The sequence below is a fragment of the Macrotis lagotis genome, chromosome 1 (assembly GCF_037893015.1).
Source record: "Macrotis lagotis isolate mMagLag1 chromosome 1, bilby.v1.9.chrom.fasta, whole genome shotgun sequence".
Classification (NCBI taxonomy): Eukaryota; Metazoa; Chordata; class Mammalia; order Peramelemorphia; family Peramelidae; genus Macrotis; species Macrotis lagotis.
In genome coordinates this window covers 483,395,136-483,415,312 of record NC_133658.1, presented here as the reverse complement: position 1 = coordinate 483,415,312, position 20,177 = coordinate 483,395,136, and the positions used below count along the sequence as shown (strand labels likewise).

The 20,177-nt window shown below is 32.9% G+C and overlaps 1 protein-coding gene across 1 annotated transcript in view; it reads right to left on the bottom strand.

Moving 5' to 3' along the window:
* Window positions 1–20,177, bottom strand: part of GABRB3 (gamma-aminobutyric acid type A receptor subunit beta3) — a 252,890-nt gene that overhangs the window by 46,204 nt on the left and 186,509 nt on the right. Inside the window, exons 5-6 of the mRNA XM_074213722.1 lie at window positions 11,241–11,323; window positions 4,958–5,095 (exon numbers count right to left, since the gene is read on the bottom strand). Coding sequence (XP_074069823.1) covers window positions 4,958–5,095; window positions 11,241–11,323 — 221 coding nt within the window. The remainder of the gene's footprint in view (window positions 1–4,957; window positions 5,096–11,240; window positions 11,324–20,177) is intronic.

Here is a 20,177-nt window from a genome sequence, read left to right as displayed (position 1 = left end):
TGTCAAATCATCATCATCAAGGGGCTGATAGGTGGCACAGTGGATAGAGCACTGGCACTGGAGTCAGGAAGATCTGAGTTCAAATCCGGTCTCTGACACTTATAATTATCTAACTTTGTGGTTTTGGACAAGTCACTTAATTCCATTACCTTGCAAACCAAAAAATCCTAAAATAAATCATCATCAAGTAATTGCATGATCTGAAGAGTCAGAAGATCTATCATGTAACTAGCATGAGGAATAGCAGATGGAAAGCCTAAGTGTTGATAACTATGGTATAATGAGGGACCTAGCAGAAGTCCTCCAGGAGAGTGGGGGAATTGTCACCATGGATTTGCTAAAGATCCTATAAAGAAATATAAAAGGATGAAAATATATGAATGGATTTTGATTGAATTAGTGGAAGGCACAAAAATCAAGAAAATAAATGAAAATAAATGTTAATTGCTTGAAATAACTAGTTAGTTGTTAATAAAATACAATGCAAAAGACTCTTAAATGTTTCTTAAATTGAATTAACTGAAATTAAATTGTGCAGACAAAATGTCTTTATATGGTACTGTATAAATATATTTTCATATCTACTGAATTTGTTTCCTAAAATTCAAAGAATCTATAATTCTAATGCTATAGTAAACATCATCTCCCTGCATAGTGAAATATAATTATGGAACAGGCAGATTTTATTCATTTACTTATTTTAAGGAATCATAACAAGGGAGAGGAAGCTAAGAATAGAGAAGAGAGAGCCAGAAAGACCTAACCTTTGCCTCTTACATGATGACTATGTAACCCTGAATCAGTCACTTGCCATCTCTATGACTCAGAAAACTCCAATATAATATATTGACCTAATAAAGGGAGTTTTCACATCAAGGGCTCTCTCCACTGAGGAAATCATTGATTTAATTAAAAATAAAAGTATCTGAGGTCACCTTTGAATGTGGTCTTCTTGACACCATGTTAAACATTTGATCCACTATATGTACCACATATACACTATGACAAATATTTAAAGTAGGAAGGGATTGGATGGGAGTTAATGATACAAGAAGAATAAATTGATTATTTTTGAGCTATATGAATCCTACCTGGTTATATCCACTCTTTAAAGAATTCACACCATTTGCGACCTTCTAATAACATATCTCTGATGAGAGTACATGAACAAATGATAAGAATTCATCTCCGAATACACCCTAATGACCTAATGATTACAATTTTTAAGACAGAAGCAGGCATAGGTTGGGAATGTTTCACAACCAGAATCCTCCTATGTTTTCAGCAACCCTTATGCTGATCCTACTTGCTTCATGAAACAGATTAAACCATCATTTTAATAACTCACAAATATTTCCAGTTTTCACAAGGGAATTTTATTGACTAAGGAAAAAATGTTCATTAAAAATGTTTGAATTTATGGTTACTTATATTTACTTTTACTTAAAAAACTTAGGCATGACAGTGGCAATCTAATTATGCTTTTTCATGGGATGTGGGACACACAGGGCCAATCTTGGCTTGCAATAATTTGGCAATGTAAACATTTAATGTTGCCCCCATCTATCATACAACCTATTCACTTTCTTGTCTTCTTCTTACTCTTTGTTTTTTGAACAGTATTAATTGAACAGCATCAAAGCTTTTCCTAGCCTGTCAATATGGGAACATTACCAAGACTTGAATACTTCTGGGAACAGGAACTTTTGTCCATAGAGACAAGAGAGAAGGACAAAAGAATGTCAACTGTCAAAAGTAACAGAGACAGAGCTGATTTCCTTATTTAAACAATTTTGTCAGGAGAGAAAAGGAGTAGTAAGCCTTTTAATGGTAGTTTTAAATTTTCAGCATCTTTTCATAAAAACAATTTTATATGGCTTTCATTTCTGAATGCCCACTAGAGACTACATTTTAAATAATAATTTTTAAAAAAAAGAACAAAAAAGAAAAACAATTCAGCAAAACAAACCAGCATGCAAATAAATTTTATAACATTTCCACATTTGTGCCCAAGGTCTCTTAAAGTTGGAGGAGCTTTCTTTAAAAATCTGGTTTCACCTTTACTTTAATGAACTATCATCTCAGAATGGTTATAAGAATGCAAATAGCTGTACATAAAAGTATTGTGGAAAAAGGAAAAGATTCCATCAACAAATGTTATACGTAATGGGAATATACTCAGAGCATTTCCAATAAAAATCAGGGGTGAAACAAGGATGCCTATTATTACCATTACTATTCAATATAGTATTAGAAATGCTAGCTGTGGCAATAATAGAAGAAAAAGAAATTGAAGAAATCAGCACTGGCAATGAAGAAGCAAAGCTTTCACTCTGTGCAGATGATATGATGATATACTTAGAAAACCTGAGAAAATCATCTGAAAAACTCCTTGAAACAGTTAACAAATTCAGCCAAGTTGCAGGATATAAAATAAACCCACATAAATCATCAGAATTTCTATATATATAAACAAAGCCCAAGAGCAAGAGATAGAAAGATAACTTCCTTTCAAAGTAACTATAGACAAAAATAAATACTTGGGGAATCTACCTGCCAAGACAAACCCAGAAACTGAATGAATACAATGATAAATGATATATAAATGATAAATGAATACAATGATAAAACAAGCTAATATAATAAAATGACAATTCTACCCAAATTGATTACTTATTCAGTGCCATACCAATCAAACTACTAAATAGCTATTTTACTGAGCTAGAAAAAATAGTAATATAAAATTCATCTGGAGTAACAAAATGTCAAGAATGACAAGGAAACTTGTGAAAAAAAATGTAAAGGAAGGTGGCCTAGCTCTACCAGATCTAAAACTAGACTATAAAGCAGCAGGCATCAAAACTGCCTGCTAGTGGTTTAGAAATAGAGTACTGGATCAGCAGGATAGGATAGGATAGGTTCAAAAGAAACTGCAGTAAATGACTACAGCAATCTACTGTTTGACAAACCCAAAGACATCAGCTTGTGGGATAATAACTCACTATCTGACAAAAATTGTTGGGAAAACTGGAGAATAGTATGACAAAAATTAGGCATAAGATCCACAACTCGCACCCGATACCATAAGGTCAAAATGGCTACAAGATTTAGACATAAAGGGTGACACCATAGATAAATTATTAGACCAAGAAATACACTATCTATCAGATCTATGGAAAAGGGATAAATTTATGACCAAAATGAATTAGAGTTCATGATAAACTAGAAAATGACTGATTTTGACTTTATTAAATAAAGTTTTTGCATTATAAAATCAATTCTGTCAAAATTAGAAGGAAAGCAGAAAACTGGAAAACAATCTTTACAACTAAGGGTTCTGATAAAAGGTCTCAATTCTAAAATATATAAAGAATTGTATCAAATTTATAAGGTTACAATTCATTCCTCAATTGATAAATGGTTCAAGGATATGAATAGACAGTTTTCAAAATTAAAGCTATATATATATATATATATATATATATATATATATATATATATATAATCATATGAAAAATGCTCCAAGACATTATTGATTAGAGAAACAGAAATTAAAACAATCATGAGACATCACCTCACGCCTATCAGATTGGCCAATATGAGAAAAAGGGACAATGATCAGTTGGAGAGGTTGTGAGGGAATTGGGACCTTACTGCATTAATAGTGGAGTTGTGAATAGATCCAGTCATTCTGGAGAGCAAAATGGAACTTGCCCAAAGAGCAATAAAAACATTCATTCCCTTTGATCCTGCAATTCCAGTACTGGGCCTATATCCATAAGAAATAATAAAAAAAATAGGAAAAGTCCTACACATTCCAAAATATCCATAGCAATATTTCTGTAGTGGTAAAGAATTGAAAATTGAAGGAATGCCCATTAATTGAGGAATGGTTAAATAAGTTATGGTACATGAATGCTATGGAATATTATCATTCTATAAGAAAGCATGAATATGGTCAGACTCTAGAGAAGCATGGAATGAGTTACAGAATCTGATGCTGAGCAAAGGGAGCAGAACCAAGAGAACAATGTGCACATTAACAACAACATTTTGAAATGATCAACCTTGATGGATGAAGCTCCATTCAGCAGTTTAGAGAGCTAGGACAATTGTATTAGACCAGCTATGGACAATGTTATCCCCATCCAGAGGAAGAAAAGCAAAATCAAAACAAAACAAAAAAGCAACCCTTCAGAATCTGATGAACATTTTATAAAATTAATTTCTTATGTATCTCTTTCCCTTAAACCCAATTCCTCATGCCAAAAATGATTAATCTGTAAACATGTTTATCAAAGATATGGATGAACAATGCTAACCTGACTGTTCACCGCTGAGAGGAGGGGGGTGGGAAGGGAGGGTGGGAGGAAATTTTGTAACTTAAAAATATATATGTGTATATGGATGCAAAAAAGAAAAAAATAAATGAAAAAAAGAAAAAAGAAAAAGGAAAAGATTGCTAGGTGTTAATATTCCAACATAACTGAAAAATGATAAAAGAAAGGGCACTAATTGATATTTCATAATTAACCGATGTACCAAAGATGCCCATGTTTTATAATAGGTAAAAAGTATGAGTTTTCTTGACTCCAGACCCAGCACTCTATCCACTAAACTACCTAGCTTCCTCTGGCTATCCATCATGATCTCATGGGCCATACTGTTCTTCAGGTTTTCTTGATAAAAGTACTGGAGTCATTTGCCATTTCTTTCTTCAGGCAAAGAAAAGTTAAGCAACTTGCCCAGGATCACGCAGCTAGTATGTGTCCTGACTCCAGGTCCAGTGGTTTATCCATTGATCTACTTAGCAGTTCCAGTGTGAGAATGCCCTAAATAAGTGAAAATTGACTGCAGGCGGGTTATCAATCCTATTACTCTCCCTTTCAGGAGCAGAACCTACAACATCATTCTTCATGAAAGAGAAAGTGTATATGAGTGTGTCAGGGGAACTCACCTGTGGCAAAGACAACATTCTTTGAGACCAGTCTGTGTTCTACAATGGAGAACTGCGGAAGCTCAATTCTTTCCACACCTGTCACAGCTTTGTCCCCACCTCTCCAATAAAACTCAATGTCATCTGTTGTGTATCCATCTACCAAAAGGAAGGAAACAGGAAATGAGTAGTATTGCCTTAGTCCAACAAAATGTAAAAAAATAAAATAAATTTAACACTATTATCATTATTTGTTGTTATTATTGTTCAGCCATGGCTGACATTGTGACCCTATTTGGAGCCTTTTTGGCATAGATGCAGGAGTAGTTTGGCATTTCCTTCTCTACCTCATTTTACAGATGAGGAAACTGTGGCAAAAAGTTGAAATGACTTGCCCAGGGTCATACTCCAAGGCAAGAACTGTGTCAGTTTTATCACTATTTATTTGTTCATTTGTTTTTTAAGTAAAAGTTGTTTATCTATACCTAAAACTATCTAAAAATGTATTCATTTTGCAGAGTATCTAGATGGTGCAGTGAATAGAGGACTGTCCCTGGAGTCAGGAGGACCTGAGTTCAAATCAGACCTTAGACATTTAATAATTGTGTGTGTGACCTTTAGCAAGATGCTTAATGCCATTGCCTTAAATAAATTTAAAGAAATATTCATTTTATTTTTTTATTTTATTTTTCTTGAGGTTTCTTTTTGGGGGGGAGGGGCCTATGTTTTGTTTCATAACATGATGATTATGGAAATATTTTGTATGACTACACATTTGTAACATATTAAATTGCTTACTTTCTCAATGAGTGCACATGGGGAGGAGGAAAGGGAAAGAATTTGGAACACAGTTTTAAAACTGAATTTTAAAATTGTTTTTACATGTAATTGGGGAAAAATAAAATACTAGCTAAATTTTTTAAAAAATTAAAGTATATTTATTTACATGTCACTTTTTTGAATTTATTGAATTACCATTTTTATATGCTTTGTTCTAAATCTGAGGTGAGATTATTAGCAATTAAATAGATTCAGTTTTTCTGAATGTCCTAACAGAATTTGGTATCATGGGGAAAGGACTGGATTTAGATTCATAGGAAATGGGTATAAATTCCAGTTTTACTATTCACTGTACATGACCACAGTTAAATTGGTTCAATTTCTGGATCTTATTTTCCTTTATTGTAAAATAAGGGGATTAGACTAGATATCTCCAAGGTGCTTACCAATCTTGTGAAATTGTGCATCTTCCAGAGAAAAATGATGAAATGATATAAGGATTGTATGGAGGCTTCCTAGGGAAATACTGAATTAAAATAGGGATTTTAAACTTTTTTGTATTATATATCTTTTTTGACAATCTGTTGAAATTTATGAATCCCTTCTCCTTTTTTATGAAGTTTATGAATCCCTTCTACTTTTTTAATGTCTAGGAAAAATACAAGTTATTTCAATGGAGACTAATTATATTTAAATATAGTTATCAATATATTTTTAAGTTCATAGGATCTAGGTTTTAAATTGCTGATTTAAATAATAGTAATAATAAATAAGAAGAGTAAACTAAAGAATGAGGAATTCTAGACAGGAGACATCTCAAATTACTCTGAAACATTCAAAAGCTAAAACACTTGGACTTTCTACTATGCAATGCTTAATATGTTGAGATTATTAGACACTTGAAGCACAATTACAATTTTTCCTGATATACTGGGAATGCTGAAGCACTGATTCTTGCAGGCTAATTCAAAGTTATACATTCTGACCACTGAGAAATGCATGTTTCCCTATTGTTCAGGTTGGTAAAGACACTATATGGTTGAGAAAAAGGGCAATTATTAAGTTGGATCAATAAGAATGAATGCTTAATATTAACTTCCTCTGCATCTGCTGATTGATTTTAATGAAGCTAAGCTATCAATAGGGACTTTGATAATTCTATTGTAGGTAATATAAAATTATACCTTAGCAAAAAGGACTGAATTGACTGCATTTGTTACTAGAAAGTTGTCACTGGCAATGATGCTCACATTAAAAATTGAAAATAAAAAACAATCAATGATGACTTTTCTCTAGAGATGTTAAGGGTTAAGTTGAAATAACATTAAATCATAATTTTAGAGATAGAGGAACATTTTATTCTATGAGATTCTTTAGCTGGGATCACAGACTACAGGTAGATTTCAGGAGGTCTATGAATTTGCAGTGGAAAAAATGTATTTTTATTTTCACTAATCTTTGAGATCCTTTGAAATCCTATATAATTTATCTTATTCAGTTGGAAATATTATTCTTGGGGGCACCTAGGTAACACAGTAGATAGAGCACTGACCTTGGAGTCAGGAGGACCTGTGTTCAAAATCAGTTTCAGGTACTTAATAATTACCGACCTGTGTGATCATGGGCAAGCCACTTAATCCCATTGTCTTGCAAAACTACCCCCAAAAATATTATTCTTGAAAGGAATCTATAGCTTTCATCAAAATGACCTATCAAAATGGGTCAAAGATGCAAAAAAAAAAAAGGTTAACACCTTAATCTAAAACCAATTCCCTCATTTTATAGGGAAGGTGAATGAGCATTTATACCCAGAATTCCATATAAGCATCTGAGACAGGATTTGAAACTAGGTCTTCCTGATTTTATAACTCAAACATTATTCACCAAAACATGAAATTCCATTTCTTTGGTCTCTTTAGCTGTTTAATTTTTTCCATTAGATGTGTCTATAAGAAAGTTTCCAGAACATGGTCTAACTAACATTACCTTAAAATGTTAACATTGTGAGGAACATTAGAAATCATGTTGTTCAGTGTCCTACCAAGTACAAACCTGTTTTCTCCTATAGTATTCTTGAAAACGTTATCAGTATTTCATCCCTTCAAGAGGTAAATTATTTCATTTTTACCAACATGAAGTAATTATGTTCTTCCTCATATTTAGCTAAAAATTCTCTTCTTATAATTTTGAATATGGTGACTGGATGGTATAATATAAAGAACATTGAATTCTAATTTGATTACCAGTTCTGACTCTACTTCTGACTAGTGGTTTTACCTTTTCAATTTGTTTATTCTTAATAAACCTCTGTTTATTCTTATAATTGTGTCCAGCCTACCTCACAGGGTTGTTATAAGGAGAGTGCTACCAGAACTAGGTTAAAATATCATTGGGGAATATTTAGCAAAGAAAATATAAAACAAATATAATATACAAATATATAATAAAATATAAAGTATTTTAAAGCTAAATCAATATGTAGCCTGTAGGAATGCCTATTATGAATGCCAATGGATGGATTAGTGATCTTATTTTTATTTGAATTTGATATCACAGGTTGTGAGGATTAAATACAATAATGTCTGTATGAAATACTACAGAAATGTAATATACACATCTATTATGGTTGTATGTACTATTGTTGCCCATCTAAGTACTATTTTCACCCATATTTCATTGCTGTTAATTCTACCCCATGGACAAACACAAGGATAGCTGTGCTCACTCTTCAGCGTATTAGCCTGTGAAGGAAAATTACTGGCAGAAAGGAATTTTCACTTTTCATCAGTAAGACACAGTTGTTCCAACTCTTTTGGACTTGAATTTTGTTTCTCAAATTTTTTATCTTTTCTCTTTGTTTTTCTTCCTTAATTAAGAAAGCAGGGAACTGCCATCCTTAGTCCCTAGGAGAATTGGACTTTTCTCTTACTTTTGAACAGATAAAGTTGGAATTGTCAAAATGAACTTCACTAAAATTGATGAAAAATCAAAATGACAAAAAGAAGAATGATTTACAAAAGTATAGCAATGGCTTATTTAAGATAACACAATGATTGAGAATTAAAATAAGCAATGCCTGACTCAACTAACTTGACTGGCATTGTTCAACTATTGTCATGCCTTTTGTTCCTCCCTTCCTCCTCCTCCTCCTCTTCCTTCTCCTCTCCCTGACCTTCTCTTCTTTTCTTTTTCCAAACCAAAAAAAGTCAGGTATAGCTTAGCTATTATTACCAGCATTTTTTGGAGGGAAAAAAAAAGAATGTTCCCTCATACAGCTTTTCATATGTCTGAAGATAGTACCATTTCCTCCTGGACTTTCCCTTTATTACTATACATCTATCAAAATTTAATTATTTTTCCACTGAAAAGTGGAACAAATGCCAAATTTTGAGAGAGGAAGACCTCAATTGGGTTGATAATCCCAGATCCAACTGTCTCATTTGCCAGCCATTCTGTCCTGAGAAAATCATTTCACAGCTCTAGCTAATCAAACTTTGAAATGGAAATAATTTTATTTTAACTATTTGTGTAGTTTGAAAAGAGATAAGGTGATGTAACCTATGTTTAGCAAAAACACAAGCAAGAACACCTATGTTTAAATCTCTCCCTCTGACACTTTACCCCCCCCCCCCCATACCCAGACACACAAGGTCTATGGAACTCTGGGAAAATCCTTTATCCTCTCTCACTGTTGACAAACTGTAATAGAAAAGGGGGAAATATTAAACCATTCCTAAGGATCCTTGAAGGCAATATATTGACAAAGAAAATCATGTGTAAAAATAATTTATGTTCTCTTTTATGTTTATTTATTTTGTTAAATATTCCCTAATGATATTTTAATCTGATTCAGCTATACCCAGGGTGTTGTAGTGGGGGAAATCACAGGACTAGTATCCATATCTATTCCTAAATCACATAAGGTAGGAGAAAAAACATACAGAACTTTTTGTAAATTGTAAAACACTACATAAATGTAAGTTGTTCTCCATATTAGGGCAACTAGGTGGTGTAGTGAATAGAGAACTGGACCTGGAGCCAGGAAGTCTCATCTTCTTAAGTTTAAACCTGCCCTCAGACACTAACTTTGGTACCCTGCAAGTCACTTAATCCCGTTTGCTTCAGTTTTCTCTTTCATAAAATGAGCTGGAGAAGGAAATAGCAAGTCACTCCAGTATCCCAGAGAGTCACAAAGAGTTAAATAGAATTGAAAAAAAAAGACTAAACAACATTATTATAGGTCAGGATTTTGAGGCCCCTTATCATTCTAGTTACTTTTCTCCCAAAATTCCAGTTCATCATTATAATTCTTAAAATAAACACAATTTCTTTGCAATATGGTCCAGATTTTTACTTTCCTTGTGGATATTTTAGATTTTTAATGCAGTCTTTCCACTTAATTTCTGTACTCTATTCTTTTGACTACTATGTCTTAATCTGTCCAGACACTATAAAGATTTATAGGCTTATAAGGTAGGTCTTATATCATCAGGATCTCAGGATCTTTGATTTAGAGTTAGAAAGGACCTTAGAGGCCATGAGGAACAAACTCTCCCATTTTATAGGAAAAGAAAACAAAATAAAGCAAATCATCTTAAGCAGAGATGTAAAGTGACTTTCCCAAGATTAGAGGAAAGCAACTTTTATTATAAATTAAAATCTCATATTCCCAAAGTAACTATACATTAAAATATCATATTCTCAAAGTGTCTATAACAACTATTTTAAAATAAGATATGGTATTCCCATAGTATCTATATTTGATTTTCCCAGTCTGTTTTATGTAGAAATGCAACTTTGCCACTCATCAGAGTATACACAGTGTTATTTTGTAAAACCACATCCCTTTCTTACCACAATGAAAAATTAAAATTTTCAAATCCAAATCAATTTGTACAAATTAGTTGCCTTATCTATGAATTACTCAAGGGGGAAAATGATGTTATATAATGTTGATCAACAGTCTCAAGATACATAAAGCAGAGGGTCCATTTCTTTTTCTATCAGTGAAATGAATGCAGCCATTGACCCTCTCGCAGGCACTTGAAAATAAATTAAAAAGTTTATGAATGATCCTCCAGTTGAAACACTATGCTACAGAAATGGTATTTTTTTCAAACTGTGTTCCTAATGGCAATTTTTTTCTCCATCTAAATCCCAGAAATATCCAAAAGAAGGCAATTCAGGCATGCTACACCATTATATAAGCAAATTGCTTTGCTTGCTCTCATCAAACTGAATAGATTAAGATGGGGAGTATTAGTTTTCTTATCTTTCAAGAAGGCAAATAGTCTCCTGAATCAGATTGGAATAGAAGATTGTTTAATGCCACCTCTCAACCTCATTTTCCTTCCCCACCCCCCCCTCCTGCAGAAATAGCCACAAGAGAAATTAAAGCCTTCTAAGATCCTAAAAGATCTTAACCATATCTGCCTATGAATGGAAAATAATTAGGATGGCCCCACTAAGAGAAACTGTCCTGAACCAATTAAGAAACCTAAAGGAAACACAGATATGTACACACAGCTTTCAATTTCCAGAGTGCAGTTCTGTTCATCCAGGGGATATCTTCTCAGATCCATCATACATGCGGCTGTTGTTGTAATTCTACAATACAAAAAGGGAGAAGGAAAATATTACTACCAGGACCAATAACATCTTTCTATTAGTAGTGAAAGATGTTATAGAAAGTCAAAGGTTACACTTCAAATGGGAGACATCTTCCAACAAAAAATAGTATTTTAATATAACCTATAGGAACATTTAAAAATTCAAAGTAATTTAAAGAGAAAAACTTGATGATAAGTAAACTAAACTGATAAAGAAATTTAGTATTTTTATTAATCTGAGCATATTGCTAAAGTCCTTTAATTTCAATTATTGGACACACAAAAGTTTTTTTAAAAACAAATCCTTAATCTTATTCCCCTTTCCTATTTCATCTAATAGTTTTTCTGACTTCACATTAGAGCATAGGGTAAGAGCCCTGGTCTTGGAGACAAGAGAATCTGAGTTTAAATCTATCTCAGACAATTACTAGATGTGTGAACCTGGACAAGTCTTTAGACTCTGCTTGACTTAGTTTCCTTGTCTATAAAATGAATTAGAGAAGAAAATGGCAAACACGCCATTATCTTTGCCAAAAAATAAAGCCCCAAATGAGGTCTTAGTCAGACTCAACTGAAATGACTCAACAACAAACAGAAGACATTGTATTTGGGGGGAGGGGAAGGTCACTCATTCACTGAAACATTATTAGTGGACTTCTTCCAGTTATTTTATAATTGCTTTAGTGTCTATGTGAGTTCAAAAGTGGGGCACATGCTGAGACTAAGAAGTTATTTATGTTCACCATTTGATGGAGATGTTTCAATACAGCTGTCTGTTTGGGGACTCTTATTTTCCAAAATGGTTTTAGGTGATTCTCATATTTGCCCCATCTGTCAGAGTTTAACTAATTCAAAATTTGCAACTCAATTGACCTAATTTGGATGCTAATAGCCATAAACTCATTAAATGACTAATGGTTATTAGCACTGTTTACTTCTGAATGCATTCAAAACCACTTCCTTTCCTTTTCTCTTTGTCTTACACTCATATTCAATTATTTTCTTCTCTATATTATCTTCATTCATAATCAATCATGTGATCAAGTTTCAACTTCTCTGATTCTGTTTCCCCATTTTTAAAATGGTATAATAATAATACTTTACTACTTCATAAGTTTGCTGTAAAGAGAAAAATATTTGCAAACTTAAAAATGCAAGTTGTTCTGCCTGGATCTATAATGTCATCTTTTAGAGGATCCCTGGTATGGAAAGACCTTCCACAAATGTAGATTCACCTTTCTTCTCTAATGTACAACTTGAGAGATTTGCCTGAGGAAATGATAAGTTAAGTAACTTGCCCAAGGTCACATATCCAGCATGTGTCTAAGACAGCACAGATTCCAGATCATTCCAAAACTAAGGTTGAACTTTATACTCCTCTTACCCTACTGGATTTCATCATTATCATTATCATTATATATAACCTAAAAGAGTGAACCATACAAAGACATACTGACTTGTTCTGGAAATCAGTATTTTTATTCCAATGGAAACAATGCTGTGTGAGTTTGAATAATGCTATCTTTTCAAGGGTTTCATTATTCACACTAATTGGGAATATAATTGTTATATATTATTAGGAACATTGTTAGCAATAATTGTTAGGAAGTGTTTCTAGACAAATGCTTCTTTGTATCTTTCAGAACCATTGATCCTTCTATTTATTCACAGAGAGGCAGAATAAGGCTTTTCTCCATTAAAGTCCTTTGAATAGTGGAAAATTTAAATTTATCCCAGAATTCCCAAGTCTTCTTTCCAAATAAATATATACCACTCCTTAACTAAAATTTTAATGGTACAGTCATTAGTCATTTACCAATTGCCTTCTTTTGGATGAACTCTTTATCATCCATATCTTTCATAAAGTCTATTACCTAAAATGAAAAATAGGAATTGAAGGTAAAGTTATATCTATCCCATCCCTACCCACTGGAGAAGCAGAAGATTTAGGGAATCTGTGCAAGCCATAGACTGCTATTTATTCAAGTAGCAGTGGGACACAGTACAATTATTCAGGAAATCTAGTTAAAATGTTGAGTTTTTCTATATAAATATAAAATCTATGACACATTGACTTATGTCAATATAATAGTATACAATGCTAAAAGTGATATTAATATTCAAAGTAGTATTAAACTATTATGTAAGTGGTATAACATTTCCCATTTTCATTCAATAGTATACTTTTAGCTGCATAATCCAAATCAATAAACTGCTATTGGCTTATTATACTGATGTATATGATTTTCATCCTATTTAAGTATAGTCAGCCTTAAAAGTCTAGTAAATTCCAGGAAGAATAATAATTCAATATCTCTAAAAGATTCCTTTAATGTGTATTGAGGTAAATCCAAATAAAAATGTGCTTTAATAAAAAGTATACATATTTCCTCCTGATCTTTTACATTCTATAATTGGGAATTAAGTTGGTGAATGTCTGAGTCTTTTCTTTCTAATGGCTTTCAGTGACCTTTATTAATCTCTAAGTCTCTCATTTTCATATGGTAAAGAACAATACCAAAGTTTACTGTAATTTTGATGACTTAAAACTCATTTTCTTCTTTTAATAATTTTTCACATTTTTGGAAAAGCTCATCTTAATCAAAAACTTCAGATAGGTCCTGAAGTTACATGGTTGTATGTGCCTCTGACAGAAAAACAGGGAAAGGGAAATGATTTGCAAAGAACGTGCATTCACCATTCACATTTAGGATTCCCTTTCCTTTCAAGTTTTATCTTAGGAAACTTTTTTTTTTTTAAAGGTTTTTGCTAAGCAGTGGGGTTAAGTGGCTTGCCCAAGGCCACAGAGCTAGGTAATTATTAAGTGTCTGAGGCCAGATTTGAACTCAAGTACTCCTGACTCCAGGACTCCAGGGTTGGTGCTCTATCCACTGCACCACCTAGCCACCCCCAGAAACTTTATTTCTAAGGGAGGAAAATGAGGTAGTTTAAAACACACACACACACACACACACACACACACACACACACACACATACATTCCCACATAAAGATATCATTTTAAACATATGTGAAGGTGAGAACTAAGTGAGTAAACTTCTTGAGGGAAGGCAATACTTCATTTTTCCTTTGTACCTCCAACACCTATCATATAGTATAATATAGTACTTGGTACTATATTAACTTGATGAATATTTGCTGATTAATATCTGACTACATAAGTAAATGTGTTTATATATTTATACATGGTCACAATTGAAATTCATGTTATTGCTATTATGATTTTCATAATCAGATTTTTGTGTTATTTTCATATGTAATGCTTTAGTTTGAGGAAACCTGTCTCTAAATATGTTCAAATATAAGTCATTTTTAAAAAAGTCATTTTCAAAAGGGAAAAAGAGGCGTGATTGTTTAAAGTTCTATAGAACATTGAAGTCAGGAAAGTCAGGAAGTCAGGAAAGTCAGGAAGTCAGGAAAAGCTGAATTCAAGTCTCACTTTTGAATATTGCTAAGAGACTATAATTAAGTTACTTAAGCTCTACAATACCCTAGGCAAGCTCTCTTGGTTGCAAATTAATTTCTAATTGTATATTTGGAAGGGATTCCCTACACACATGAAGTCACAGGTCCACACTATACTCCCATCTAAAATCCTCCCTACCCCCCATAAAAAGATAAAAAAAAATGATGATTAGGAAAATATGTCCTATTTGCTTTCTGGTTATACTTTTGGGGGAATGTGTTAAAAATCAAGTTGTGATTACAGAAAGATATTTCTTATTTTGAGCTAATTCTTCTTCTTTATTCTTCTGTTTGCCACATGCTTTTCTGACCATTGATACCCATATTAGAGTGTGGCAAAAAATATGAGATAGACATGCTTCAGACATGTCTAGTCTAGTCTTCTTTTTCATTAGTATCTAAAAAAGCACATTTGAGTCAACTGTGGATTATAAAGGAAATCATTTCTTCACTTCTCTGGCAATGAGAAGGGTCCTGCTATCTTAGGAAAGATAAAAAAAGATAACTGACTGGATGCCAGTTTTCCCCTGACAAAAGTGTTAGCTTACTTTTTTCCATTTAAACCCAGGCCAACCAGAGACTTTTAACATTCTCTGCCACAAATTAGCTATTGTGACCTGAACTGATCATTTAACTTTGCTGGACTTCAGTTTCTTTTTTCCTGAAGAGAAGGAATTGAGCTAAATGATGTCTAAGGCTCATTCCATCTCTAAATCCTATTATCCTAACATCTTGAAGAAATAGTTAACTCCTACAGATTTTAAAAAATTGAATAGGTAGGTATAGTATATAATTATAATAGTTTTTTTAGTTCTTAAGTTATTTTTCCCCTTAACTTGATTTTCTTTATCTCACCCAGAATAGCAGTTACTCGTACTCCCCAAATCCACTGCCGATAAACAAAAGGGATTTCAGTTTTTCTGTTTCCCATTTGATCCAGGTCACTTCTTCTTAGGGATCCTAGTTACATCACCCCCTGGGCTTATATATTGGTATTGGACATTCGTCAGGCATCCTTTTGCTGTAACTGAGGACTTCCAAGATAAAACTATACAGCAGCCTCAACCTCTCCATTTCCAGGGATTACAAGTACGTGTTGCCAAACTTGACTTGATCTTGTAGAATTCCAATGTCATTGTTCCTTAATTTTCATTAAAGGGAACAAACTATGTGACTTTAAGTTTGACTTCATTCAGCCTCTGGCTTCCCCCAAAAGCCTTGAAGGGATATCTTGGAGATTAAGAGTTGGCACTTCATAGCTGATCAAGTCAAATTCCCTTCTTTTACAGATGAATAAACTGAGGTCAAATGACTTGTCCACAGTCATACAACTATAACTATTTGGGGAATGATTGACCCTCAGGTTTTAACTCTAGCACTATATACACTATGCAATAGTATCTCTTCAGGAGATTTTTGAGTAATGGATATGCCAGTGGTCATGGCATAAAAAAATTAGAAAATGACACTATCAGAAAGGGTAAACAAAAATAACCTTTAGTTATATTTTCATCACCAAAATAGTAACACAATCATCTTTGTTTACTGCTTCCCTAAATGCCAAGTCCACCTGGCCTAAGAGGTTTCTAGTACTTGTCGGGACTGTGTGCCAACTTCCAGGGGAACAGATGCTGGGGTTGAGGGCCTGAAGCCAAATGGTTCATATTGCAGAGTGTTCTAAACCAAGTATTTATTATTCAAGTTGAAGAAGCCATGGGGAGCATGCTGACTATTAAGTCAATCTGGTAGATTTAAGAAAAAAATCAAATATATGAAAAATGCATAAACATTACTGCCCTAAGAAGATGACTTTGTCAAGGTAGCTGAAAGTCAATCAATAGAGGACATATGCTGAGCTGTAGTATTCTTATATTAATATACTGGCTCAATGATTGATGGTGGAAATAATGACAAATAAGAGGAAATGCACTTGATTTACAAAGTACACAATACAATATCTCTATTTCTATCTCTCTCTCTCTCTCTTTCATCAATCTCTCTCTCTCTCTCTCTCTCTCTTTATCTATCTATCTATGTAGATGCAGGTGAGTATAAGTGTGTGGCTGTATAAGCTTGTGTATAGACAACCAGTTCTTACTTAAGATAAGTAGGCTGCTCTGAAGACCTAAGAATGATTAAAGCACATTTTTATTTGAATTTATCTAAGTACACATTAAAGGAATCTTTTAGAGATATTGAATTCTTATTTTGTCTGGAATTTGCTAAAATTTAAAATTGAGTGAACTGTACCTGAATAGAATGAAAATATATATCTTCCTGTGTTCTTGGGAAATACTGGTATTCATATTAGATCAAGTTCCTAACCCTTTAGTCTATAAATACAGCTAAATAGCTATATGGCATTGTAAAATGAATGTTTGATTGGAAATCAGGAGATCCTAATCCCATCAGCACAACTGACTATTTGTATGACTTTCAACAAGTCATTAAATTTCTAGACCAGATCATCTCCAGGGTACATTATAGTCTAATAATCTAGGGCCTAGGTCAGTGAAGAACAAATCAATTATTTGGCTGCATCATCAGAGTGCTGTGAAATATCAATCAGCTAAAATGGGTGTGAGGTAATGTACCATTCTGTTCCAGAGAAACTAGATCTACAGTCACATATTACCCACTAATTCATACCTAAATGCATGCCATCATCAATGTTTTTGTCTTAGAAACACAATATACAATGATGCAATGTTTGGCTAAAGCATCAAAGTTGGAAGGAAGGTCAGTTCAGTAATTTTTGTTTTTGATTGGCTTCATTTTTGCAGGGCTGGTGGACAGCAAAGATGCATAAAGATAAAGATGTAAATGGAGTTATCACTGTGTCCAGGTGTAACTCTTCCACCAACTCCATGTATGACTTATTCAGTGGTATCTTGATGCTCTGGTTCAATTAAAAAAATTGCACATCTATTATATTCTAGTTAGGGGATACATGAAAGGGGAAAAGCATAGACTGAGTTTACAGTCTGATAGAGAGGTGGGAGGAAATGATATGAATAAAAATAAGTTTGATGGAAGCAAGAATGTGATCATTGAAAAAGTGATCCAGGTAAAATGACATAATTTTGAATAATAAGAGACCATTTTCACATTAAATCTTGAATGGTGCTTAGCAAAATCCATTAGCAGAGGAATCTTGCCTCCTGCAATTCAGTTCTACTGAACAGGATCCATAAAGAATAAAACCTTAGGTCCCTTAAGGCAGAGGTGTAGAACTAGCTTTGCTCATAGATTTGCATCACTCCTGAGATTAAACAGATTAAACTATAATTGGAAAATATTTCATAAAATAAATAACTATACAATTATATATAGATATTAAATTTTAACACTGTCAGTGTTCAATCTGCTGGGAGCCTTATGTATGGATTTGTGGCCCCTGTTTCAATCTGAGTTAAATGCCTTAAGGGATTGAATTAGATTGATATAATCAGAGATAAGGTAAATAAATATCTTGAAAATTCACAAAATGGGACATAGTTGTGGATGGCAGCAGAATCAGGTATATAGAATTTAAAGGGATTGCCCCTTCTGAAATAAGTGAATCAAAAATTTACCAAATAAGTATATCATCTTAAATTTATTCATAGACTCTCAGAATCAGAATGACCCTTGGTAGTCATCTAGTTTAATCAATACCTCAGTAGAAATCATCTTAACAACTGTCCTATCTCATGGTCATACAGGCTATCTCCTTACTGAGACAGACCATTTCTAAACTATTAGGTTTGCATCTCTGCAATTAGTTCTGCTCACACTAGTTCTACTTGCACTAGTTCTGGTTCTCTTTTCTGGGATCAAGAAGAATTAGTTTATTTTTCCTCCTACTTAGCTAATAGATAATAGATAAAATACTGGCAGTGAAGTTAGAAAGAACTGAGATCAAATCCTTCCTTAGCCACATGTTGATTATGTGGTTCTTCCACTAAGGCCTTGAGTGACTTAATGAGTCTTTTCATTGACACCTCAGTGTTCTAGATCAATTAAAAATTGCTAAATATATGTTATTGCTAGACAAGCCAATAATTTAATAGAAACGTTAGAGAACATTTTATGAACACAAATAAATATAATGGAAACTAAAATTTGAAAAGGGTAAATATGAGATTGCATGTAATATAACATGTCCCATTCTGAGTTTCCTCATTGGTAAAATGGAATGATAATTGCACTTATCTCACATGGTTATTGTATATGCAAAGTACTTAATAAACTCTACAGTGCTATTTAAATTTCAGCTAATATTATAGGGTTTTTTTGATACTTGAAGAAAGCTATCTTCGCTATACTAAACATTCTCACTTCCTTCATTCCATTTTTATATAATATGATCTCTAGAACCCTCACCATTTATATTATCCTTGTTTAATTGTCATCTAGTTTATCAGTTTTCTCCAACAGTAAAGCGCCAATATGTGAACATGATATTTTGGAAATAAGTTAATTAGGGCAGAGTCCAGCCAGACCACCACCTCCCTAATTTTGGATATTATATTTCCAATGATTCAGGATAACTCCATATGAACATTTTCAATTGCAATGTCATTGTTCATTACTTGCTTTGAACTTGTAGGATTCTAAGATATTGCTCATGTAAATTTTTCTTTAGCCTTGTCTTTCCCTTTTTGAACTTGTAAGGTTAAATTTTCAAACCCAAATGAAAAATTTTGCCTTTTCTTTTATCAAAAGTCTTTTTTTTGACTTTGACACTTGATTATAACTTTTCATTATATTTGCAATGAGCTCAATCTGTTGCTCAGCATGCTGTCTTCTCCAGTTTGTATGCTATGAACAATTATCCTTTGTAAAATTTGTTTATGAAAATATTAATTAGCACAGGGATAAATACATATTGCATGAGAAACATCATTCCAGGTTGAATGTGATACTTTGTTGACTATTTTTTTGCCAGTCAGTCACTTCTCAATCTATGTAACAGTTACCAATGATGTCTTCAATGCCAAATCTAATATCTTTTCTCAATCTCATCCTTCAATCCTCTAAAGTACTTGCAACTATTGGCTACTTCCTCCTCCTGGAAATTATCTGCTCTCTGATTTTTAATTTTTTATTTAAAATTTTTTAGTTTTTAAGTTTTATTTTATTTTAATGAATAAAACAAACATTTCCATATCAAATTAGAAAAAAGGTTATTTCACAAGAAACTGCAAATCTATTATGTAATATTTGCCATTTCTTTTAAATATATTATAAAATCATTATGTAACTATAGTTTTTTTCCTTCCCTTTCTGCCCTCCCATCCATATTTTGATGATTCTTTTCCTTTTGTTTGATTGATTTTTTTTTATTCTCTTGCTAATCTTCATCCTTGTCTCACACATTCAGT